The 18,570-nt window shown below is 51.6% G+C and overlaps 6 protein-coding genes across 6 annotated transcripts; 3 read left to right on the plus strand and 3 right to left on the minus strand.

The window, feature by feature from the left end:
• Positions 1 to 229: 229 nt before the first annotated feature.
• On the minus strand, positions 230 to 1,690 carry HRG_00522 (FAD binding domain-containing protein; the record flags this gene model as incomplete). The annotated part of the gene is made up of 5 exons (XM_044858993.1): positions 230 to 245; positions 437 to 1,217; positions 1,278 to 1,368; positions 1,434 to 1,579; positions 1,636 to 1,690. 5 exons carry the CDS (start codon positions 1,688 to 1,690, stop codon positions 230 to 232), a joined length of 1,089 nt encoding a protein of 362 aa, XP_044725393.1.
• Positions 1,691 to 5,575: 3,885 nt separating this feature from the next.
• Positions 5,576 to 6,815, plus strand: HRG_00523 (uncharacterized protein; the record flags this gene model as incomplete). The annotated part of the gene is made up of 5 exons (XM_044858994.1): positions 5,576 to 5,731; positions 5,786 to 5,813; positions 5,872 to 6,435; positions 6,609 to 6,692; positions 6,769 to 6,815. 5 exons carry the CDS (start codon positions 5,576 to 5,578, stop codon positions 6,813 to 6,815), a joined length of 879 nt encoding a protein of 292 aa, XP_044725394.1.
• Positions 6,816 to 7,713: 898 nt separating this feature from the next.
• On the plus strand, positions 7,714 to 9,929 carry HRG_00524 (ubiA prenyltransferase family domain-containing protein; the record flags this gene model as incomplete). The annotated part of the gene is made up of 4 exons (XM_044858995.1): positions 7,714 to 8,061; positions 8,113 to 8,231; positions 9,033 to 9,164; positions 9,902 to 9,929. 4 exons carry the CDS (start codon positions 7,714 to 7,716, stop codon positions 9,927 to 9,929), a joined length of 627 nt encoding a protein of 208 aa, XP_044725395.1.
• Positions 9,930 to 10,060: 131 nt separating this feature from the next.
• On the minus strand, positions 10,061 to 11,130 carry HRG_00525 (short chain dehydrogenase domain-containing protein; the record flags this gene model as incomplete). The annotated part of the gene is made up of 2 exons (XM_044858996.1): positions 10,061 to 10,181; positions 10,253 to 11,130. 2 exons carry the CDS (start codon positions 11,128 to 11,130, stop codon positions 10,061 to 10,063), a joined length of 999 nt encoding a protein of 332 aa, XP_044725396.1.
• Positions 11,131 to 11,975: 845 nt separating this feature from the next.
• HRG_00526 (FAD binding domain-containing protein) lies at positions 11,976 to 13,863 on the minus strand (the record flags this gene model as incomplete). Its single annotated transcript, XM_044858997.1, has 7 exons — positions 11,976 to 12,256; positions 12,344 to 12,549; positions 12,610 to 13,040; positions 13,090 to 13,148; positions 13,229 to 13,566; positions 13,631 to 13,744; positions 13,814 to 13,863. The coding sequence occupies 7 exons, from the start codon at positions 13,861 to 13,863 to the stop codon at positions 11,976 to 11,978; spliced, it is 1,479 nt and encodes a 492-aa protein (XP_044725397.1).
• Positions 13,864 to 15,437: 1,574 nt separating this feature from the next.
• Positions 15,438 to 16,037, plus strand: HRG_00527 (uncharacterized protein; the record flags this gene model as incomplete). The annotated part of the gene is made up of 2 exons (XM_044858998.1): positions 15,438 to 15,681; positions 15,790 to 16,037. The coding sequence occupies 2 exons, from the start codon at positions 15,438 to 15,440 to the stop codon at positions 16,035 to 16,037; spliced, it is 492 nt and encodes a 163-aa protein (XP_044725398.1).
• Between the last annotated feature and the right edge of the window lie 2,533 nt (positions 16,038 to 18,570).

Raw genomic sequence — 18,570 nt, forward strand, 5'->3', positions numbered from 1 at the left:
ATTGGTACGGGTGTTTAGTACGTTGAGAAAATACTGACCTTCGTGCCGTTGTGCCTATTGGGAAAGGCCTCCTCGCCTGTGCCTTAACGTGGAATGGAATGATTGTTTTATTCAACAGAGGGGAAGTCGTTCTCCATCGCCCTGCGTACATTAGGTGGCGACTGCACTCGGCGAGACTTCATGAAGGCACTGGAAGCCATGGAGCTTTATTCGGCCGTACATGTAGCTGTCACAACGGAAAGAGTCTGGTAATACGCGTTAATAACTCGTCCACAGGGTGTGCCCCTTTTTCTTCTAGTGTAGCGGTATTTTTTTCAACTTGACAGTATCATTATGTTACAGGTATATGCTCGCTGTTCGTGTACGCCTCGGCTCCAACCCCTTTCCTCTCCCTGAATTCTTGGAGAAAGGTATTTTCTGACCTCCTCGAACCAACTTCTGGAAGACCTGATCCGGATCATAAACCCTCTGTATATCCCGCAGACGTTGCACGTTCTTTCCGCCGTATGACTTGATCACTGCTTGCTTGGAATTAGCGTCATTCATGAACACATAGTCCACACCAGCGTCAGCTTCCTTAATCAAGCTCTCCATCTTGAAATTGAGGGACTCAATAGCGGCGGACGCCGCAGCGTCGTGTTCTTGGCCGTCCCAGCCTACATTCACCGAGAACCATAACTGGTTTTTGGCTTCTATTCCCAGGGGATTACCGCCTCGCTCCTCACCGGCCAAGGCGACGTTCTTGTCAATGGGCTGCAAAGCGGCGACCAGTGTCCCAGACGGGAATCCTGCTATCCGTTTTATATCAGAATCGTTGGTGGCCGTCAAGGCACGGCCGATGTCCTTGTAGAGGCCCTTGTTCGGTTCCAAGCTGTTTTCGTACCATGTCCACCTGGGAACGTTGCCGACGGGAAACATGGCCATAAGCTCGTGCAAAGTGTAGAATCCCGTTTTGTCAAGCAAGGGCGTCAAATCGTAGAATGGCGCGAAGGCTTTGGGCTTCTCCACGGGCTTCAGGTAGATCAAAGTCAGAAAGAGAGTGGAATTGATCGGCAGGACGTTGATGATGCAGTTGGCATAGAGGTCCTTGTTTTCGGCTTCTTGGTACTCATACAGAGCCCCAAGCACATCCGATGCGTGGTCGAGGGAAAACACTTGCATACCGCCCCAAGCCTGGGAGATGGGAAATGTCTTGGCTGTGAACTCGGTGACGATGCCTTGAAGTGCTTTGAATCAGCCTCTTATCATGACGGATGTTGGGCACCGGTACTGCCTACCGAAATTGTTTGAGCCGCCTTTGAGAGCCCAGAATAGTTCAGGGTGTTGACTGTATGTAGCTTGAACAGCGCTCCCGTTCGCCAAGACCACCTATGCAGGATGATATCTTAGCGCTTGAAGCTCGAGTATTGTCGCAGGGAACATCGAAATCTCACCGCAAAGCTGACTACGTTGTCGCACGCTAGTCCATACAAGTCGGACAAGTAGGAGAGACCACCCCCGAGCATGAGACCACCTACGCCGACTTCCATGACACGGCCGCCGACAAGGCTCACGTTGTACGGGTCCAGAGCGGAGTAGACTGCATCCCATCGGAGCCCCGGACCAAATGTAGCAAGGCCTGTAGCTGTGTCGTACTTGACGTGGCTGAGGTTGTCCGTTGCAATAACAACTCCAATGTTGATGTTCGCATCGTATGGATTAGGAGAATGGCCTCCTGAGCGGACGGCAAAGGGAACATCGTTTGCAACTAAAACACTAACGAGCTTCTGCGTGTCCGAGGTGCTCTGCGGTGTTGCTACACAGAAAGCGTCTTTCCAGGTACCCGTTGATCTTGGTGTGGGGCCACAGCAGCCCAACTAAGTGTCTTCGCCACTTAGTTGGCCCAAAAAATCCGGCACAGCCCAAAAAATCCGGCACAGCAGCCCACCTCCAAAACGTCAACCCTATGCATCTCAACCGCGTTTTCTCGCGCAACTTGACTTTATTTACGTATCTTTTTGCCGGAATACATTATGACAGATAACATGGCTACCCTGGAGGCAGCAAAAGCCGTTCTGGCGTCTCGTCGCGACCCCAGAGCCGATGTTCGTCGCTCAACAACACCAAAAGAACGCCTCTTTCCGTGCGAGATGCGGCCATCCGTTACAATGTGAAGAGCTCATCCGTAAAGAGAGCCATTAATTTCATAAGAAACCCCTTTTCCGTGCTCCAGGGCGTCCATTGGCGCTGACGGAGGACGAAGACGACGCCCTTGTTGCGTATGTACAGTGGATGGAACGCACCGGCATGCCCGCCACGAGAGCAACTTGAAGCTGTTGCAAATGCAATAAGAATGCGTCGAGATCCCAATGCCCGCCCGGTCTCGTCAAGTTGGCTTGACAATTGGCGTGGAAGTCATCCTGCGATCGCGAAGACGTATCTCAAAGCAGTTGAACGAGCCCGGAAGTCCTTTGAAGCCCACGGGGTAGAAGAAGTCGAATTTTTCTACTCAAAGCTTCGAGAAATCATCACCAGCTACCGTATTGGCAGTTCAGAGATCTGGAATGAAGACGAGGCCGGAATACGCATTGGGTGCCTGCGAGAACGCATCCAAGTTCTCATCACGCGCACCACTAGAGTCAAGAGCACCCGGCCCCGAGTTTTAGACCCAGCAAACCGAGAATCCTGCACGGTAATTGCCTCAGTTAACGCAGTGGGGGACTCTCTTCCACCCTGGCTTGTTTTCCAACATTACCCTACCACCAACTGGGCCGGCATCGACATCATGACAGGCGTACGGTTTGCCCAGTCGCCAACTGGCTTTTCCAACGCAGAGATACACCTTGAGTGGGCAAGGCATTTCAACTGCTGGTCTTGGGCATCGTCAGCGCAAGCAAAACAGTCAGGAAATTCGCTGGAAGAGTGGTTCGGCTGTGACGAGCATCTTCGGCGCCCCAACATGGGGATGAGTCGCGTGGAGGCGCCGCCAAACCAACGGCCTGACGACGAGAAGATCTACCGATTGCTTGTTGTGGATGGCTTTACAGGGCATACCACCCTTGACTTTGCTGAGTATTGTATCAAGTTTGATATCATCATTGCTATTTTCCTCCACATTCCACCCACCTCATGCAGCCGCTTGATGTTGGGGTATTCCAGCCACTAAAGTCAGCACATCAGAAAGCGCTTCGAAGTCGCTCGCAGAAGGCAACATATCATTTTCGCGGGTCAACTTCCTCACAGCTTTTCAGGACGTATATGAGGCTGGCTTCACGCGCCATAACATTATGGCGGCATTTGAAAAACAGGCCTCTTTCCTGTCGACCCAGCGCCGGTGATCACCAAGATCCTCCACGAGCAGCTACGACAACAGCAGCCGATCAATCCTGCATACGCCTCGCTCCTACCCTCGGAGACGCGTTTCCAAGTCGCCGCGGATGCCCTCAATGATATCCGGCAACGGTATGGGCCCCTCATGAGCTCGCCATCACGAGAAAACTTGCGGGTTCTTGCGAAAGTGAACACCGAGTCTATCGCGATGGCGTCACATTCCCAGGGCATAGTCAGCGATAAGAATAGCCGAACCCAGGCGTATGCGAATCGAATGAAGAGAGGCAAGATTGTCAGGCCGCGCGGAGAGTTTATCACGAGCTCCAGCATGGCCGACATCACCCGGGAGTATGAGGAGCTCCAGGCAAAGCAAACCCGGCTTCAAACGCGCCAGGAGATAAGGATGCATCTTAAACGAGTTCGTGGAGAGATGCAGAAGATCCGAAGACTATAAAGTCGGGAAGAAGCAGTTAGTCAATGGCAGAGTCAAGACATTGAACTTTAAGCCCTGGCTAGAGTTTACGGGACGAGACGTTGAGTTCTACACTCTGGAGCAAAGTTGCGATACCCTCATGCGGGAGCTCAAAGAGCCATCCAAGGAATCCTTTTCTATGATACCACGAAGAGAAATAACTCCGCCAGAGATGTCAGGGCGCGCAGCGACCCGACCTCGCCCACTTACAGATATGTCGTCGTTGCCCGGCAGTGACGATACCGTCTATTTCACAGGCCTCGATCTTGACAAACATAGTGAGGATGGCGCCGACGATGAAGACGAGGACAATTTACTCGACACGCAAGAGAATATACCCTCATCGCCGCCGTTAGCAGCGGTTGAAGCGGTAGTCGATACACCATGCCCTCGACCGCGCACCCGATCGTCCAACAAGATACAGCAGACGCTCCAGGAACACAGGTATGGATAAAATAGCTCTCAGAGACGCACAACAGGCGAAATTACTACATAATACGTCTATTTGGACTCACAAACGCGGTCTTCCTATCTCTTCGACTGGAAGGCGGCAGCTCCTAAATAGGCCCAAAGACGTGATTTTTTCACTTTTCGTTGTTACTTGCGTCTTTAGGTGATCCGCAGCTATTGATCACATGTATATTTTAGCTATTTGAAGTCGCATTGACGGCACCATGAAGCGAAGCGTAGAATTTCCTTGATTTTGCACCCCAAATTGAGGACCCTGCTGTGCCGGATTTTTTGGGCTGTGCCGGATTTTTTGGGCCAACTAAGTGGCGAAGACACTTAGTTGGGCTGCTGTGGCCCCACACCAAGATCAACGGGTAGTTGCTGACCAGGGCTCACGCACCAGACGGGTGTAATTGGCATCGGAGGGCAGGGTGATGATGCCAGCACCGAGATCACTCCGCAGCTGCTGACATGTAGCTTGGATGGTCGCATTCAGAGCGGCAGTGTCACTGCTGAGGATGAAACTGGGCCAGACGTTGAGCAACAGGGAGCTCCATACAGCTGCACGCAAGCCTAGTCCAACCATGGCCGTAAGAAGAGGGCGGAAAACAGAGACAACTTGGGCCGAGGGCTATTGGTCGAGGAAGCACCGCCGCACCCGGTCTGACCATAGGGGCCCTATTTCTTCATTTAAGTCCACTGGTTCATATTTTTGGAATACGGAGCCTGAGATCTGACGACGGGCCTCTCCGTCCCGGATGCTCCAGCGGCCTGAGCTGGGACGGAAGGATTCGCCCTGCCAAGGCAAACTAGCCCTGAACAAGCACCTCTGCATGGCTAAGACACTCCGAGAAGAAACGGAAGAGAGGTACGGGGTACAGTAAGGTATGAACGAACATGTCTCATTGGATCAATGAGGATACCTGTGCAGCCTTCATGTCGGTTTGGCTCACACTGTGTAACTGTCTCTCAGCATCCATCATGTGTGTATGCATAGCCTCAGCAGTGATGGCACTACAGACACGTACGACGTACGCCTCTCGGTCCGATGCATGCAGTCATCCTCTCGAGCCACTGTAACATGGGGGTCATTTGGGTGGTTAAAGGTGAGAGTGCATCTGGGGCACGGCTAATTACACGGTCGTCGAAACGGCGGTAATCTGGAGCGTCGAACTCCGCCTGCCATCCAACGTTCCTTGCGACCTTATATCAAGTTATCAACACAAACTATCAGACTGAATAATCATTTGCGGCCTCCCGACGCCTGCTCCCGCCCGGTCAGGCGCATTACTGCGTCTTGGGCAAGCCCGGGCCGCCTGCCTGTAACGTCCTTTTCTTCCAGAAATGTCTTCTTCCGCGCCAGTCGATCGGGGGCCTGCACTGGAAGCCGCAATATGGACCCAGATTGTGATTGCCTTTGTCTTCGTCGTTCTGCGTTTCTGGGCCCGCTTCTACCCGCGGGGCATCGGTCTCGACGACGGCCTGATGCTGACGTCCTGGGTGCGTGTTCACGGGCATTTCCCTGCGGCATCGAGTTGACTCTTTTCACACTAGGTTTTATTCCTTGCTAGTGGTGTCATCAGTATGTTTGTCTGGTGTTTCCAACAAGTCCCTCTGTTCCATCTGACTGGGTTGTGCAGTTCAGCTCGGCGCCCAGGATGGCATGACTCTGCATTTTCAGGATTTGAGTATAGAAACCCAGCAATATCAGCTCCAACTGGTGGTCATCTTTCTCGCCATTGCCATCGCCACCACCTGGCTTGGGAAAGTCGCCATAGGCATAACCATCCTACGCATCATAGGCAATACATCCCCATGGAAGCGATATGCGATATTGGTCCTCCTGGGCCTCATGACCCTCTTCTCCGTTACCGACATCTTCCTCAGCCTCTTCCGGTGCGGTAATCCGCGCGCACAATGGGACTACGAACTCGCTGCAACGGCTACTTGCCTGCCCCGATCCAAGACTAACCCTTTCAACGACGGCACCAACGCCATTCTGGTCTTTGCCGATTACTTCCTCTCCGTTCTCCCCATGGCCGTCATATGGGGTTTACGAATGCCCTTGCGGAGGAGGATCATGGTCATCGTTCTGCTGGGGCTAACCATCATCACCGGCGTGGCAGGAACCGTGAAAATGGTTCACGTCAGCCTCCTGGATATGAATGACATTACTGGGGGCATCTATGATAGCCTCATTTGGTGTACGTGCCCAAACCCGCGCTTCCCTTTCTTTCCCCAGCAAACCGGCAAAGGCAGGCTTACCCTCGTGAGAGGTTTCGTCCACCCATTCGCACAAGTCCACGTGCCCCGTCTCACCTCAATCTCTTGTCTCCATTTGGTCGCCTGGATAGCTGACTTGAAAGGCTTGGATTAGACGGCATTGAGACCATGTTCATCATCGTATTTGGATCTATGCCCGCCCTCCATCCGTTATGGAGGCGCTTCTTCCAACTACTTGGTTCGTCCTCAAAAATCAGTGGGCACAAGGATAGTGGGGGACAAGGCGCATCTTATCAAATGCCACCATACCGCAGGCAACCGTCGACATCAGGAACTGAACAGGCAGCCTACCATGACGTAGTCCGATAAAGGGATTGTGGGATTATCCTCTAGTCCGTCGCGGCCACAGCTTGGTACAGCAGCCGTTTCTGGAGAACGGAGTAGTAAAGGAGTCTGCCTGGATGTGTGTGGAACAGTCAACGGACTACTATAATGCTTGGGATCACCCTGTTTAGGTCAATAACGGGAACTGAAATACGAGACCGTAGAAAGTAAGCACGGCAGATGCGGCAAGGGGAGAAGACGCCGAAGGCAAGCAAGAAACCCCTACCTCTAATCGCACTTATTTTTGCTTGAATTTGTAGTGTTTCTAAAATTCGCGTTTCTCATACTCTTTGACAGTTCAAGCTTCCCATCATACATTAATACTGCTCACAAGCCTAAAGAAATCGACTTGTTCCAAGGCATTCTTGCGGCGAACACCCAGTAGGTATAAAACTCTGTGTACCCCCTTCTGGTAAGATGACAATATTTAGGGTACTTGTAGCCTAATGCGAGTTTTCATTGACGTCTTATTACCTTGCCCATTATATAAATACCCTGCAACATATGAGTCGTACTGTGCCATGAGACGTGGAATTGGTGCTTCGTCATTCGTTCCGAAGCCCCTGCTTACCCAGCACACCTAGGTAGGTATTCCAAGGACTTTTTGTAGGAAGAAAATCGTTAGATACACGGCGCCGTCAGGCTAGATCGAGTCTTACGTTCAAGGGTCTCTCCAGCCAGGCATCGACCTCGATAACTCACCCCGAGTCTGTCCGATTCGGTTATGCCTGATCACTACAGAAGAACATAATCTAATTATGGCGCCATTCATTTTCATGTTGTTGACTGCAGTCAGTTTCTTTTATATTTACACCGGGTAGACGTCAAGGTTTTGTTTCGACCCAGTCGAAATATCGACGAAGGCATCTTCTCCCATGACATCCACTGGCAGCAGCAAGGCCGATGATGCCCTTTCCAAGCAATATGGGGGTTCTCACATTCATGGCTGGATCGAGCGTCTCCCTACATCATGGATTCCTTTCATTCAGCTCGCACGTCTCAGCCCGCCGGCCGCACTCTTCCTGATCTACTTCCCTCACTTGTTTGGTGTCCTGCACGCGGCACACAGGCTGCCCCAAGGGACCTTGGTTTCCGACCTCGTGCGCACAGGAGCCCTGCTTTTCGGCGGCAGCTTCTTCTTCTCCAACGCTGCCCACTCCTGGAACGACCTTATCGATGCGCCTATCGACAAGCAAGTGGTTCGGTCGAAAAACCGGCCCATCGCGAGAGGTGCCATTTCGCGCAGAGCTGCATTTCTTTTCACTATTTCGCAGGCAGCCGGGGCTGCCACCTTCCTCCTGGTCCTCAGACCTGAGACCGGAATTGCGACGATTCCGACCATCATAGGGACTGTGTACTACCCCTGGGCAAAACTACACACCTACTTTCCCCAGTTGGTCCTCGGCTTTTGTCTTGCGTGGGGGATCATAGTTGGCAGCGCAGCAGCAGGTCTCGAGAGGCCGTGGACGGACGCAGCTACTCTTTGTCTGGTCGTCGCCTCGGTCTTGTGGACAATCATCTACGACACGATCTATGCATATCAGGACCTCAAAGATGACGTACGAGTTGGAGTCAAGTCCATCGCTGTGCTGCTCAAGACTCAAGTCCGGGCCAAACTCGTGCTCTGGTTTCTTCTGTTTCTGATGAGCGCTGCTCTTGTTTCGTACGCAAGGTTGGCGGAGATGGGAGTCTTGTTTTATTCCATCGCGGTTGCCGGCTCCCTGTTCTCCCTCGGCACCATGATTGCCAAGGTCGAGCTTCAGAATGGAGCGAGCTGCTGGTGGTGGTTCTCAATCGGGTTTTGGTACGTTGGTCTGTCGATTGCATGTGGCCTAGTATCGGAATACATGATGCAGGATTAAGCTCTCGTGGCGTGAATCGGCTATATCAAGTTAATGAATAAGTTGCTTTCATCACAGTTATCCCGGATCCGTCGCCGCTTGCTATGCCCAAGGCAGAGACTGCTTTTTCCGCATTGCAGGTGGGAATACAAGTACCACGTTACGCTTCCACTAATGCATGAGGGTCAGAGGAGGACCGTCCAGGCTGTGTTTCTCACAGGATGTCTGGTCCCAATCACGGCTATTAAAGTCCTACTTGCAGCCGAGCCCCGCTTGCCAACGCATGTTTTACCAGAATCGAAGCCTCGACCTTGTCGCTGTGTATGTGAACAAGCAGCTCCCTCTCGGTCCAGCCATCTATCAGCACTGGCAGGGTTTCGCCTGACAGCAAACGCCACAACAGTCGATTGGGATCGGCCCGTGGTTGCTACAACAGCGGTGGCCACAAACATGGAGTTCTCGGATTACGACCAGATCATCACCTTGTCAGTCATTTCTCTGCATCTGCCACAGGAGCATTCTGCGGGCTTGGCAGCAGCTGACTTCACCAAGTCTGAATGGGGCTGTCAGCACTAGGGTGATCCATCACCCGGAGCGAGAGTTTGCTTTCCAAGTCACCCTCGATCTTGTCAAGGGTGAAAAGTTTTTCAATCGAAAGCCTCCGTCTCACTTTCATGTGAGCCAAGATGAATATATTCAGGTCATCGAGGGGAAAGCAATCGTCGAGTGCGGAGGACGCCAATATACACTCACCAAGGACAGTCCCCCTTTCACCGTAAAGGCATGGGAAAACCACTCTACCTACCCTCTCGAACCGGAGCAAGACGGCCACGTCGTCAGATTTCTGCTCTCGGCCGATAGAGTCTCTCAGCAAGCATTCAAGCTCAACACCTTGTTCTTTGAGAACTGGTACAAGTACCAGGAGGAGGTGCTACTGAACAATGGGAAATTCGATCTCGTACAAATCCTGAGTGTGAGTCCCTCAAAACGCCGTGTGCAGATGACAGCTCACCATTGCAGACATTTGATGCAGGGGGGACGTATCTCGCACCACCAGCATGGCTACCCTTTGGCCGCACACTATCCCAGCTCGCGGGCATCGTCATAGGCAGGTGGCTGGGAGGCTTACTTGGATATCAGCCTTTCTATCACAAATTTTCAACCGACTGGGAGTTGGCTTGTGAGGAAATGGAATCATGTATCTTTCAGAGGCGATTCGCAGATCGTTCAAAGACAGCCTAGCTTGTTGACATCCATGGCAGATTGCTACATGATGGGGAAACAGCCAGTTTTCTCTATCATGATCGGACCTGGCGCATTATTCCACACTCGTTTAGACGTACAGGCTGCAAGCACAAGCAGTGCCGCCTCGTTCCAGTTCTCACTCTTTCAGCGTCTTCAGAATATCCTCAACCCTGGCAAAGGAGAGCTCAGCCATCGTCTCCTTCCACAGCTGCTCCGAGATTTTCTTCCCTTCCTCTGTATAGAGGAAGGGGGACATTCTGTAAAGTTTCTGATTAGCCATCACTCTCGAACGTCCAGAACAACAAACGGGAGATGTTGAGACACTTACGGCACGATTTTTTGAAATGAGAGGAATTGTCCATGGGTTTCCTCGCCATGGTGCACAATGGCATCCGTCATCATACGGGCACCGATAGCAGACGAATTGGCAGCGCGCTTCAGAAACGTCTTATAGATTGCGCCTAGAAACGTCTTGTCGAAGTCACGATTAAATTCGGTGTCATGGCAAGCTCCTGGCGAAGCCCCATTGATGATAGCGACGGAGGGTGCAACCTCGGCTGCGAGCTTGGCGAGAAAGAACTGGCCGAGTAGTTTTGACACAAACATGCGGTCCGCCATGCTCACTTCGCCCTCTTTCTTGTCGAGGGTAGCGAGCAAAGGCCCCGGTGTGGTTCTCTCCTTAAACTTCGTCCAACCCGAGACCTCGGAGGACGTCAAGGTAATGCGACTCGGCTGTGATTGGTTTGCCCGCTTCTCCTTGGCGACCGGGAGCAGTAGGATCGCCAGTAATGCATTTGATAGGTAGTTGACCTGAATGACCTCATCGTGGCCCGTGTTCTCGTTAAAGACGCGCTTTGTGGGAGCGAAACCGACGTTGAGATTCATCAAATCCAAGCGCTCAAGGCTCCTAGTTCGTTCGGCAAAGGCGATGACCGACTCGTACGAAGAGTGGTCCAGTAGCCAAACCTCGATGGCGTCCTTGGCAAGATCCCGGCCCAGAGACAGCTTGGCGGCGGCGTCCCTGCCCTTTTGCTCGTTTCGCACGCCAAGAACAAGCTTGCTGAGTCCCAGGTCAAGGAGCTGCCGGCAAGTCTGGAATCCGACTCCGGTATTTGCACCGGTCACGATAGCCGTCTTTCCTTGCAGACTGACATCGCGTACTTCCACAGGCTTGAAGGTGATCTGTTCATGCCAGAAATGGAGCATGCTTGACTGCTTCTCAGGCGTGACGTCAAATTCCGTCGCCATTATGTATGCACCCAGGGGGTTGAGAGGGGGGAGAGTTGGTGAGTTCGAAGCCTGTTCTATTGCTCAAGCGGTGTCTTGGTCCTTTGCAGTTTCTCGAGAGGAAGTCTCTGCTCGCTCATGCCCAGCCAACACATGAGCTGACGCTGAATCTGTTGGCCGTGAAACGGCAAGACATGGGCCGAGTATGACGCGACTAAATTGTGGCTGGGCCCCCATGTTGCACTCCGGGGGGGCCAACGCATTGTCATTTGTCTCTACCTTTGCGTGCGATCTACAACGCACTCCCACCGGCATATGATTGGGTCATGCAGTGTGATGATGGCAAGAGTGTCCTGGCGTTAAACTGTCTGACAGCTCGCATCTCCACTTCGGGTGATGCAGCACTGTACGAAGTAACTTACTGTACATGCTCAACTTGAGTCTGTGAGGCACGGTACCGCTGGCATGTTGTGCCACTCGCACGCAGAGATGCTGGCGGATCACTCCGAGACGGATGCTTTTCACACGACTAAATATGCATCGTGAGACGGGCAGTGAATATGGGCAAATTTATATAAGGCCTGTGTCGGCAAATGCACTCTACTCTAGTGGAGGTGATTATCGATGATGAGTTGGCCCGACACCTTGTAGATGAAAGATGGCCAACCACCTTGTAGATGAAAGATGGCCAACTTCGATGGATTCGTGGGAAGCATGACATCCGAACCGCCGCCCTGGCCATACAAGAGTGTACAGTAGGTGCCCTAGGACCTTGCCCTCCTTTATATAATACTGCCTGCAGGTCATAGCCAGTCGCTGAGTATTCAAGTCCGGACTTTGTATAGTAGAAACCCATCGTTCTGCAATCGCTGGAAAACTTGGCCCGGGTCGTACTTTGCTGCAATTTCCTTCAGTGTCTGGACGTTCGCGCCTCCGTATGTAGCGATCGGGTCTTGATCTCGCGCAGCATCATTCATATAGATGTAGGAGACGTCAAGCCCTCGCTCCTGCGAGAGCCGTTGCCAGTACGCCGTGGTCTCGATGGCAACGGATCGAACAAGACCATCCGCTGATTCGTCAGTCCAGTCGACGAGCGTCGTCCACCCTGGCGACATGGCATTAACAATTAATAACTGCACTAGAACAGGGCCAGACGAACTCGGAGCCATTTCCACCAGCGGGCACAACTTACATTGATGTGTCTGCTGCGGGATACCCATCGGGTTGCCACCTTGTCTAGCCCCGTGCTCGGCGATACTGCTGGGGACGTGCTGTATCGCGAAAGTTTGCTTGGACCCCGTGGTGTTGTAGACTGCTTTGGCCTTCTCTAGCCAGAACTTGTAGACGTCTTTGTATAGCTGCGCGTCGACGAGCGAGCTGACACCCCTGTAGTCATGGCTGCGGAAGAATTCGTTAGACATGGCCGGGGACTGGAAGCCTGACGACGGGAGAACCTACCGTATGGTTGCATTCGATACGCTCGACTCAGCGATGACATTGAGGGAAGTAAAGGTCCCATTGGTAGCCGGAACAGCAACTGTGACTGGCGCCAGCTTGTTGAACGAAGCAAAACAGCTTGGCTGCCCAGCCAGTGGCTCTGCGTAGACAAGACCAAGCAAAATCGAATCCAATCCGATGTAGAAAATTATATTCCCTTTGGGGTCGGAAGAGCCCCCCTCAAGCTGCCACTTCGCAACGGCATCGAGAACGTTCATGGCCTGATCAGTCGGATAGGACAATACTTTGTACCATATCTTGTTGACGGGAATGGTGTTGAGGTCATATCGCGTCACGATCCCAAAATTCGGCCCTCCTCCTTTAAGGGCCCAGAAAAGATCGTCATTTTCATGTGCATTAGCATTTGCTATTTTCCCACTCGACAGGACGATCTATCAGTCAGGTCAGTTGGCATTGATATAAAGGTTTTCGTTCTCGTACCTCGAAGCTTTTCACGTTATCTGTCGCGAGACCGTATCCGGACAGGTAAAAATATCCCCCTATGTTGGATTCGTCGATTAGCTTAAGGGAGCCTCCCGAATCTCCCAAGCGGAGCTCTTTAGAGTATCTTCAGCCGTACCTCCTAGAAGAGATCCTCCAACACCCACGTCAGGGGCACGTGTTCCGACAACGGATACGTTCCGCTTGTTCACTACCTTCATTACGTCGCCCCATCGTGCCCCAGGACCGACACTGGCTACGTTACTGTCGCTTGTGAGGGAGACTTTGTTCATGTACTGCAGGTCGACCAAGATCCCTCCCTTGTCAACGCTTGACCAGCCCGGATTGGGCGAGTGGCCCCCGGCGCGGACGGCAAAAGAGGCATTGAAGTAGGCGATGATTTGGATAGCGGTCGAAATGGCCCTTGCATTGCGAGGGAGAATGATACAGTACGGCTCAGCCAAACATGACAACGACCTGCTCCATGTTAGCCTGAGTCTGTCTTGGATTCTCAACAGGGATACAGGGGAGGCTGGCTTGCCAATTGTCTTCGACAATGGTTTGGTTCAAAGGCGATGTGTCCACTTGATCAGCTCCAAGGGAGTCTTGCGCCGCTTTGCAAGCTCTTTGAAGCACCGAGGCTGTGCCATTCTCACTTTCGCTAGTTTGTTAGCTTCTTCATATATACATACGCCTGAAACGAATGGTAAAGAGAAATGCTCACGCTGCTAAACCTCCCGCCACGAGAAGGACCAGGAACTTTACCAGCATCATCTCACCTCCCCGATCAGAAAAATAAAATAAGCTGGCAATTGTTTCTACAAGATTTAAACGGCAAGAGTAGGAACAGGTAAGCTTGATCAGTTTTGGAGAAGACGACGTTTTATCATGACGGAGACACCCTTGTAGATCGCAGCTGATATTTTCACCTTAACGAAAGTCTTGGACCTTCGTAGCTAGATTTGAGAGGTTGGACTCAAAACACTGGGCAAGGGGGATGGTTGTCATAGTGAGACCCATGATAATCCTTCCAAAGGCCCTGTAAGGGCCCTCTCGTGCGGCCAGTCTCACAAGGGAAAGACAAAGGCTTTCCAGCTCCCACGACCTCACCATGGCTCCCAAAGGCTAAGAATAGAACGCAGGTACACCCAGGTCGCCCCTCTGCGAAAATGCGAGGGAAATGACGCGCCGTGCCCTTTTTCCTGGAGCTTCTGTTCGGAAACCCATCCAAAGGAAGCTCAGCTGGGAAGGTCAGCACGGGGAAACTCGATGCAGATGCACCCCCATCCTGTTGTACGTAGTATTACCTCGCCGGTGGGACAATGCAGGTTCCCGGAGTAGGACCGTTTGCAAGTTGGCCTACCCAACAGTGAGGATCCACAAGGTCTGTCGATTCGTCTTCGGCCCCAGAGACAAGCGTTGGAACTATGTACGTACAAGAGTACGAGGCACGGGGGCCGTGGCGAAGCAGGGGGGATAAGCATGCGTCACACCGGGCACACCCTAGGACTCGCTTGCTGGCATGATTGGGAGGTGCGCCGACACCCAACATGCAGCTAACGCACTCCGAGGAGATGCAGCTGATAGTAGCGACGTTCTTTGACATGGCTCATGCGGTCCTACAGTACACTCCTGCAGTTAATCGGAGCGCATGCAGGGAGGTACAGCTGCACAGTACGAATGTCAGGCCAACAAAAAGCAGCTCGGAGCAGGCAGGAGATTCTGGCCCATGCGTTGCTTGCAGCACAGTAGGAGGAACGTAAAGCATCCCCAACATCAACTGCTGTTAGAGGCAAGATGAGAAATTGGTAATCGAAGTCAGGGTAGCCGGCTGATGGAAGGGTAGAAAGGACAAATATCCTAGTAGCCGTCTAAGGGATGGAGAAGACGCCCTTGGAGATCTTAGCCAGAGGTCTTCCCTCTCCTTTCTTATATGCCAACCTGATGAATATCATAAAGCTGATATAGGCGTTGGCTGACCGGATGACCAGAGGTATAATCTACATGCCTGATACCAAGTTACGATTTAATCATTTAAACATCCCCCCTGCGACGCCGAGCTCCAAATGGAAGGAGGGCTAGTTGGGATTTAATTTGCTCAAATTTAAGGTCTCCTCTGATTAACGATTAATATGCCAGATCAATCCCACTCAGGGCTCTTATGTAGCCCCTCGCCTGCACACTTCGAAGACAGCAGAGCCTCAAGCTTGACCACATTTACAATACGTGGCACGTCAAATCCGGGAGGCTCTTCACATTTCTTTTAGGCTCGACTCAAACATTGAAAAACGTTATTCTGCTAAAAGTTGCAAGCTTACCGCTTCACACTCCAAGACAGAACTTTCACGATGGACTCGAAGCGTATGCAAAGTGCGAGGAAGTTCGTGGAGCATTACGCCACGCACGACAATGAGATGCTGCACTCTCTGCTTGCAGACAGCTTGGTTTTCGAAATATCGCCTTCACGGTCGATTGATAAGCTGCAGGCGTTCGATAAAGCAGGATTTATCGAGTTCAAGGAGAATATGAAGAGGGTAATGACGGGGTACCCTCTAAATGTAATCAAGTATATCGAAAGCGAGAGTTCCAACAGTAAGTATCTGATCCCGACCAGGATTATCGAATGCGGCGGGGGCCCTGTGCGACATTCTCTTCTGTGGTCGTTCTTCAACAAGAGTCCTCGCTTACTTTTATGTCTAGTGGTCGTCGTATGGACCACGGGCCGGCCACAGTTTCGAGAGGAGCTAAAGGACTATGAGGAGGTCACCAAAGAGCAGTGGGACTACGTCGGAGAGTTCGTCTTTATGCTAACCATGGACGAGACGGGAGAGAAGATCACAAAGGTCAACGAGTTTATAGACAGCAAGGCGACGGATCTCAAGCTTTGGCCTCTAGTCGTGAGAGCGCTTGGCAACCTGGAAAAGTCGAAGCAGGCATCTGGGGCCTAGATTCCCACCTCCATAACGTTGATGAGGTCTCTAAAAGTACAAAGGGGGAAGTGTGGCTGTCTACGCCATTTCCGAGGGGGAACATTCGGGATAGTTTTGTTGTAAACGGCCCCCAACACTCCAAGAGACCACATTACCCGATGGTTTGGTTCTCGTGTATGAACGTTTCCGGCCACTACTTACTCGATAATCTTGATCAAAGGCCCTGGCAACTACAGAACGGGAAGATGTTTGTTTCGTCAACTGGTGAATAGCGACTGAGGAGCCAAGGCACTACGCAAACAGCATCATAAGGCGTCATCAAAGAGGCCATGGTCGTCTCTTCTAGTCGTCAGAGGTCCCGCAGGCTCAATTCGGGCGTACCCGCCTGGACGACGACATGGATAATCAACGGGATCGCCGAGCAGCCTATCTTCTGGCTAGTGGTCCGCGGACTAAAGACATACAAGAGCTTTGAATAGAAGAGGAGGGCAAACCCTGGGCTAGACAGAGACGAAATGTCTAGTAGCATCAACAGACCTATGCAAGCAGGGGGTGTAGCACAGCGGGTGTTCTTTGCACAGACAGCCCCAATCACCACGCTCGAAAGGTCCATGATGATCAACAATATGCCGTTATAAAATGCACCATCGGTTATGCATGTCACGTAGAGCCCGGTAGGAGCCGCGATGAAACATACGTCGCTGTGGACAATGGTTAGGGGTGTTGGACTGAGCTGGCTCTTAATTTAACTAATTCATGGTCTAATCCGTTCATTCTATGCGGACAGGGTATAGGCCACATCTTGAGGGAGAAACTCAAAGATGGGTATTGATATGAGTTGAAAGGAAAAAAGGAACCGCTTTCTTCCGATATAAAGCTTCCTCCACCTGGGCTAGCTCGATTAAGCTTGGCAAATATCCCAAACGCACAAAGTCATTGCGTCAGCCCTGCGAGGCAATGTGGCACATATGATGCCACTTCCCTTAGAGTGTGTCATACATGATATAGTTCCAGAACATCTATAACCCTTGTGTTGGATGCGAAACATTCCAGCTGAGCCTTCAAGTACAAGACGAGCTAGCGGGTATTGGCGGGCTTAGACAAAGGCTGATGATAGGCATGTGTAAGGAATTTGAGGATGCGAGGGCTCTGATGAAGGGTGATTAAAGGGTTAGGTCAACTATTACGCTCAACTAGAATATAAATGCAGTGATTAACTGTCTCTAAAGTCTTTTGACTCTATGCCGTCAACTAGTCAGTAATAGAATAAGAAGATAGGATTATGAACCTAAAAAGGATAGGCCCCTGATGATTTAGGATGAGATGTGTAAGACAAGGTGCCCGCCCTAGGCTAATTGCTTGATTATCCGAGAGAACGGATGTTTTTCATTGCAGCAAGAAACCCAAATCATTACTGAGTCCATATACCTCAATTTTTATACTAAACTGTAAAGAGTCTATAAAGCAATTGGCACTTGGGATTCCAGACGAATATTATCATACTTTATCTGTATTTAATCGACGACTCGAGTTATTAATTAAAAGGCTAATCAAGCCAGTAACTCCTTTGCCTAGGGTCAAAATATTAAGAAAGTCCTCTAACAAGTTAAGAGAAGTATAGAGTCAACAATACGTAGCATTGAAGAAGCGTCGTCATCTTAGTATAGAAACCACGGCTTGCCAGTGCCAATATAGGATGGAAGCACTACACCCCATGTTACTTGCAGCGGCTGCACGGGACTAACTCCTTGCTCCAGGCAAAGCTCGGTGACGGCACGATCATAAACCGGAACAGCGACGCATTGCCTTGTATGGGCCTCTGGCAAGTCTGCACTGAGTATCTGGAACAGACAAGCTGTGTTTCCCGCTGCCGCCCAACTGGCGTCGGTCATGTCGTCGTACGTGGTCCACTCTTCGGCGTTTGAGATGGCCCCAGTTCCGGTCTTCGGGTCAAGAGATGTAGACTGTAGCAGAGGTTGGGTGGGTTGGGGAGAGGCCCCAGGTGCACACCTGAGAAGGGAATCTCTTGCTATGTCATGGTGCTGGGCCGTTATGCAGGGTATCGAGACGCGAGAGCGTGTCACGCAACACGATGGACGATCTTTGCATAGATATGCAGCCAGCCTAAACTGGTAGCATATATGATTAGTGGAGAAGGGGCTTTGTCATACGATGCGATATGACGTGTCTCTTCATGACGAGAAGGTATTGGTATGGCATTACGACGTATCCGTCGGGACCGGTCATCTATCAACATCACGAAACCCGACCTGTCTTGACGGTCTGGGGAGGTGCAGGGCTCACGGACAGCCCTGCCACAGAGCATGTACTGACTACTTGACTGTCTAGAATCGCCCTAGCAAGCCCTGCTCGGGTTTATATCAGGCAAGCCTACTAGGAGTGTTAGGCAGGACTAGACTGCTCTACTTTCAGTAGGCAGCTGAAGGTGGCCCTATATGTGGGGCCCCCGCCTATAGGCTGCCGAGACAGGTCGGATTTTGTGAGTTTCTGCGGTAGTCGCGCTTGGGGGCGTGATGAAACACCCTCCCTC

This window comes from Hirsutella rhossiliensis (assembly GCF_020360975.1).
Source record: "Hirsutella rhossiliensis strain HR02 chromosome Unknown scaffold00001, whole genome shotgun sequence".
In the NCBI taxonomy this organism is placed as follows: domain Eukaryota; kingdom Fungi; phylum Ascomycota; class Sordariomycetes; order Hypocreales; family Ophiocordycipitaceae; genus Hirsutella; species Hirsutella rhossiliensis.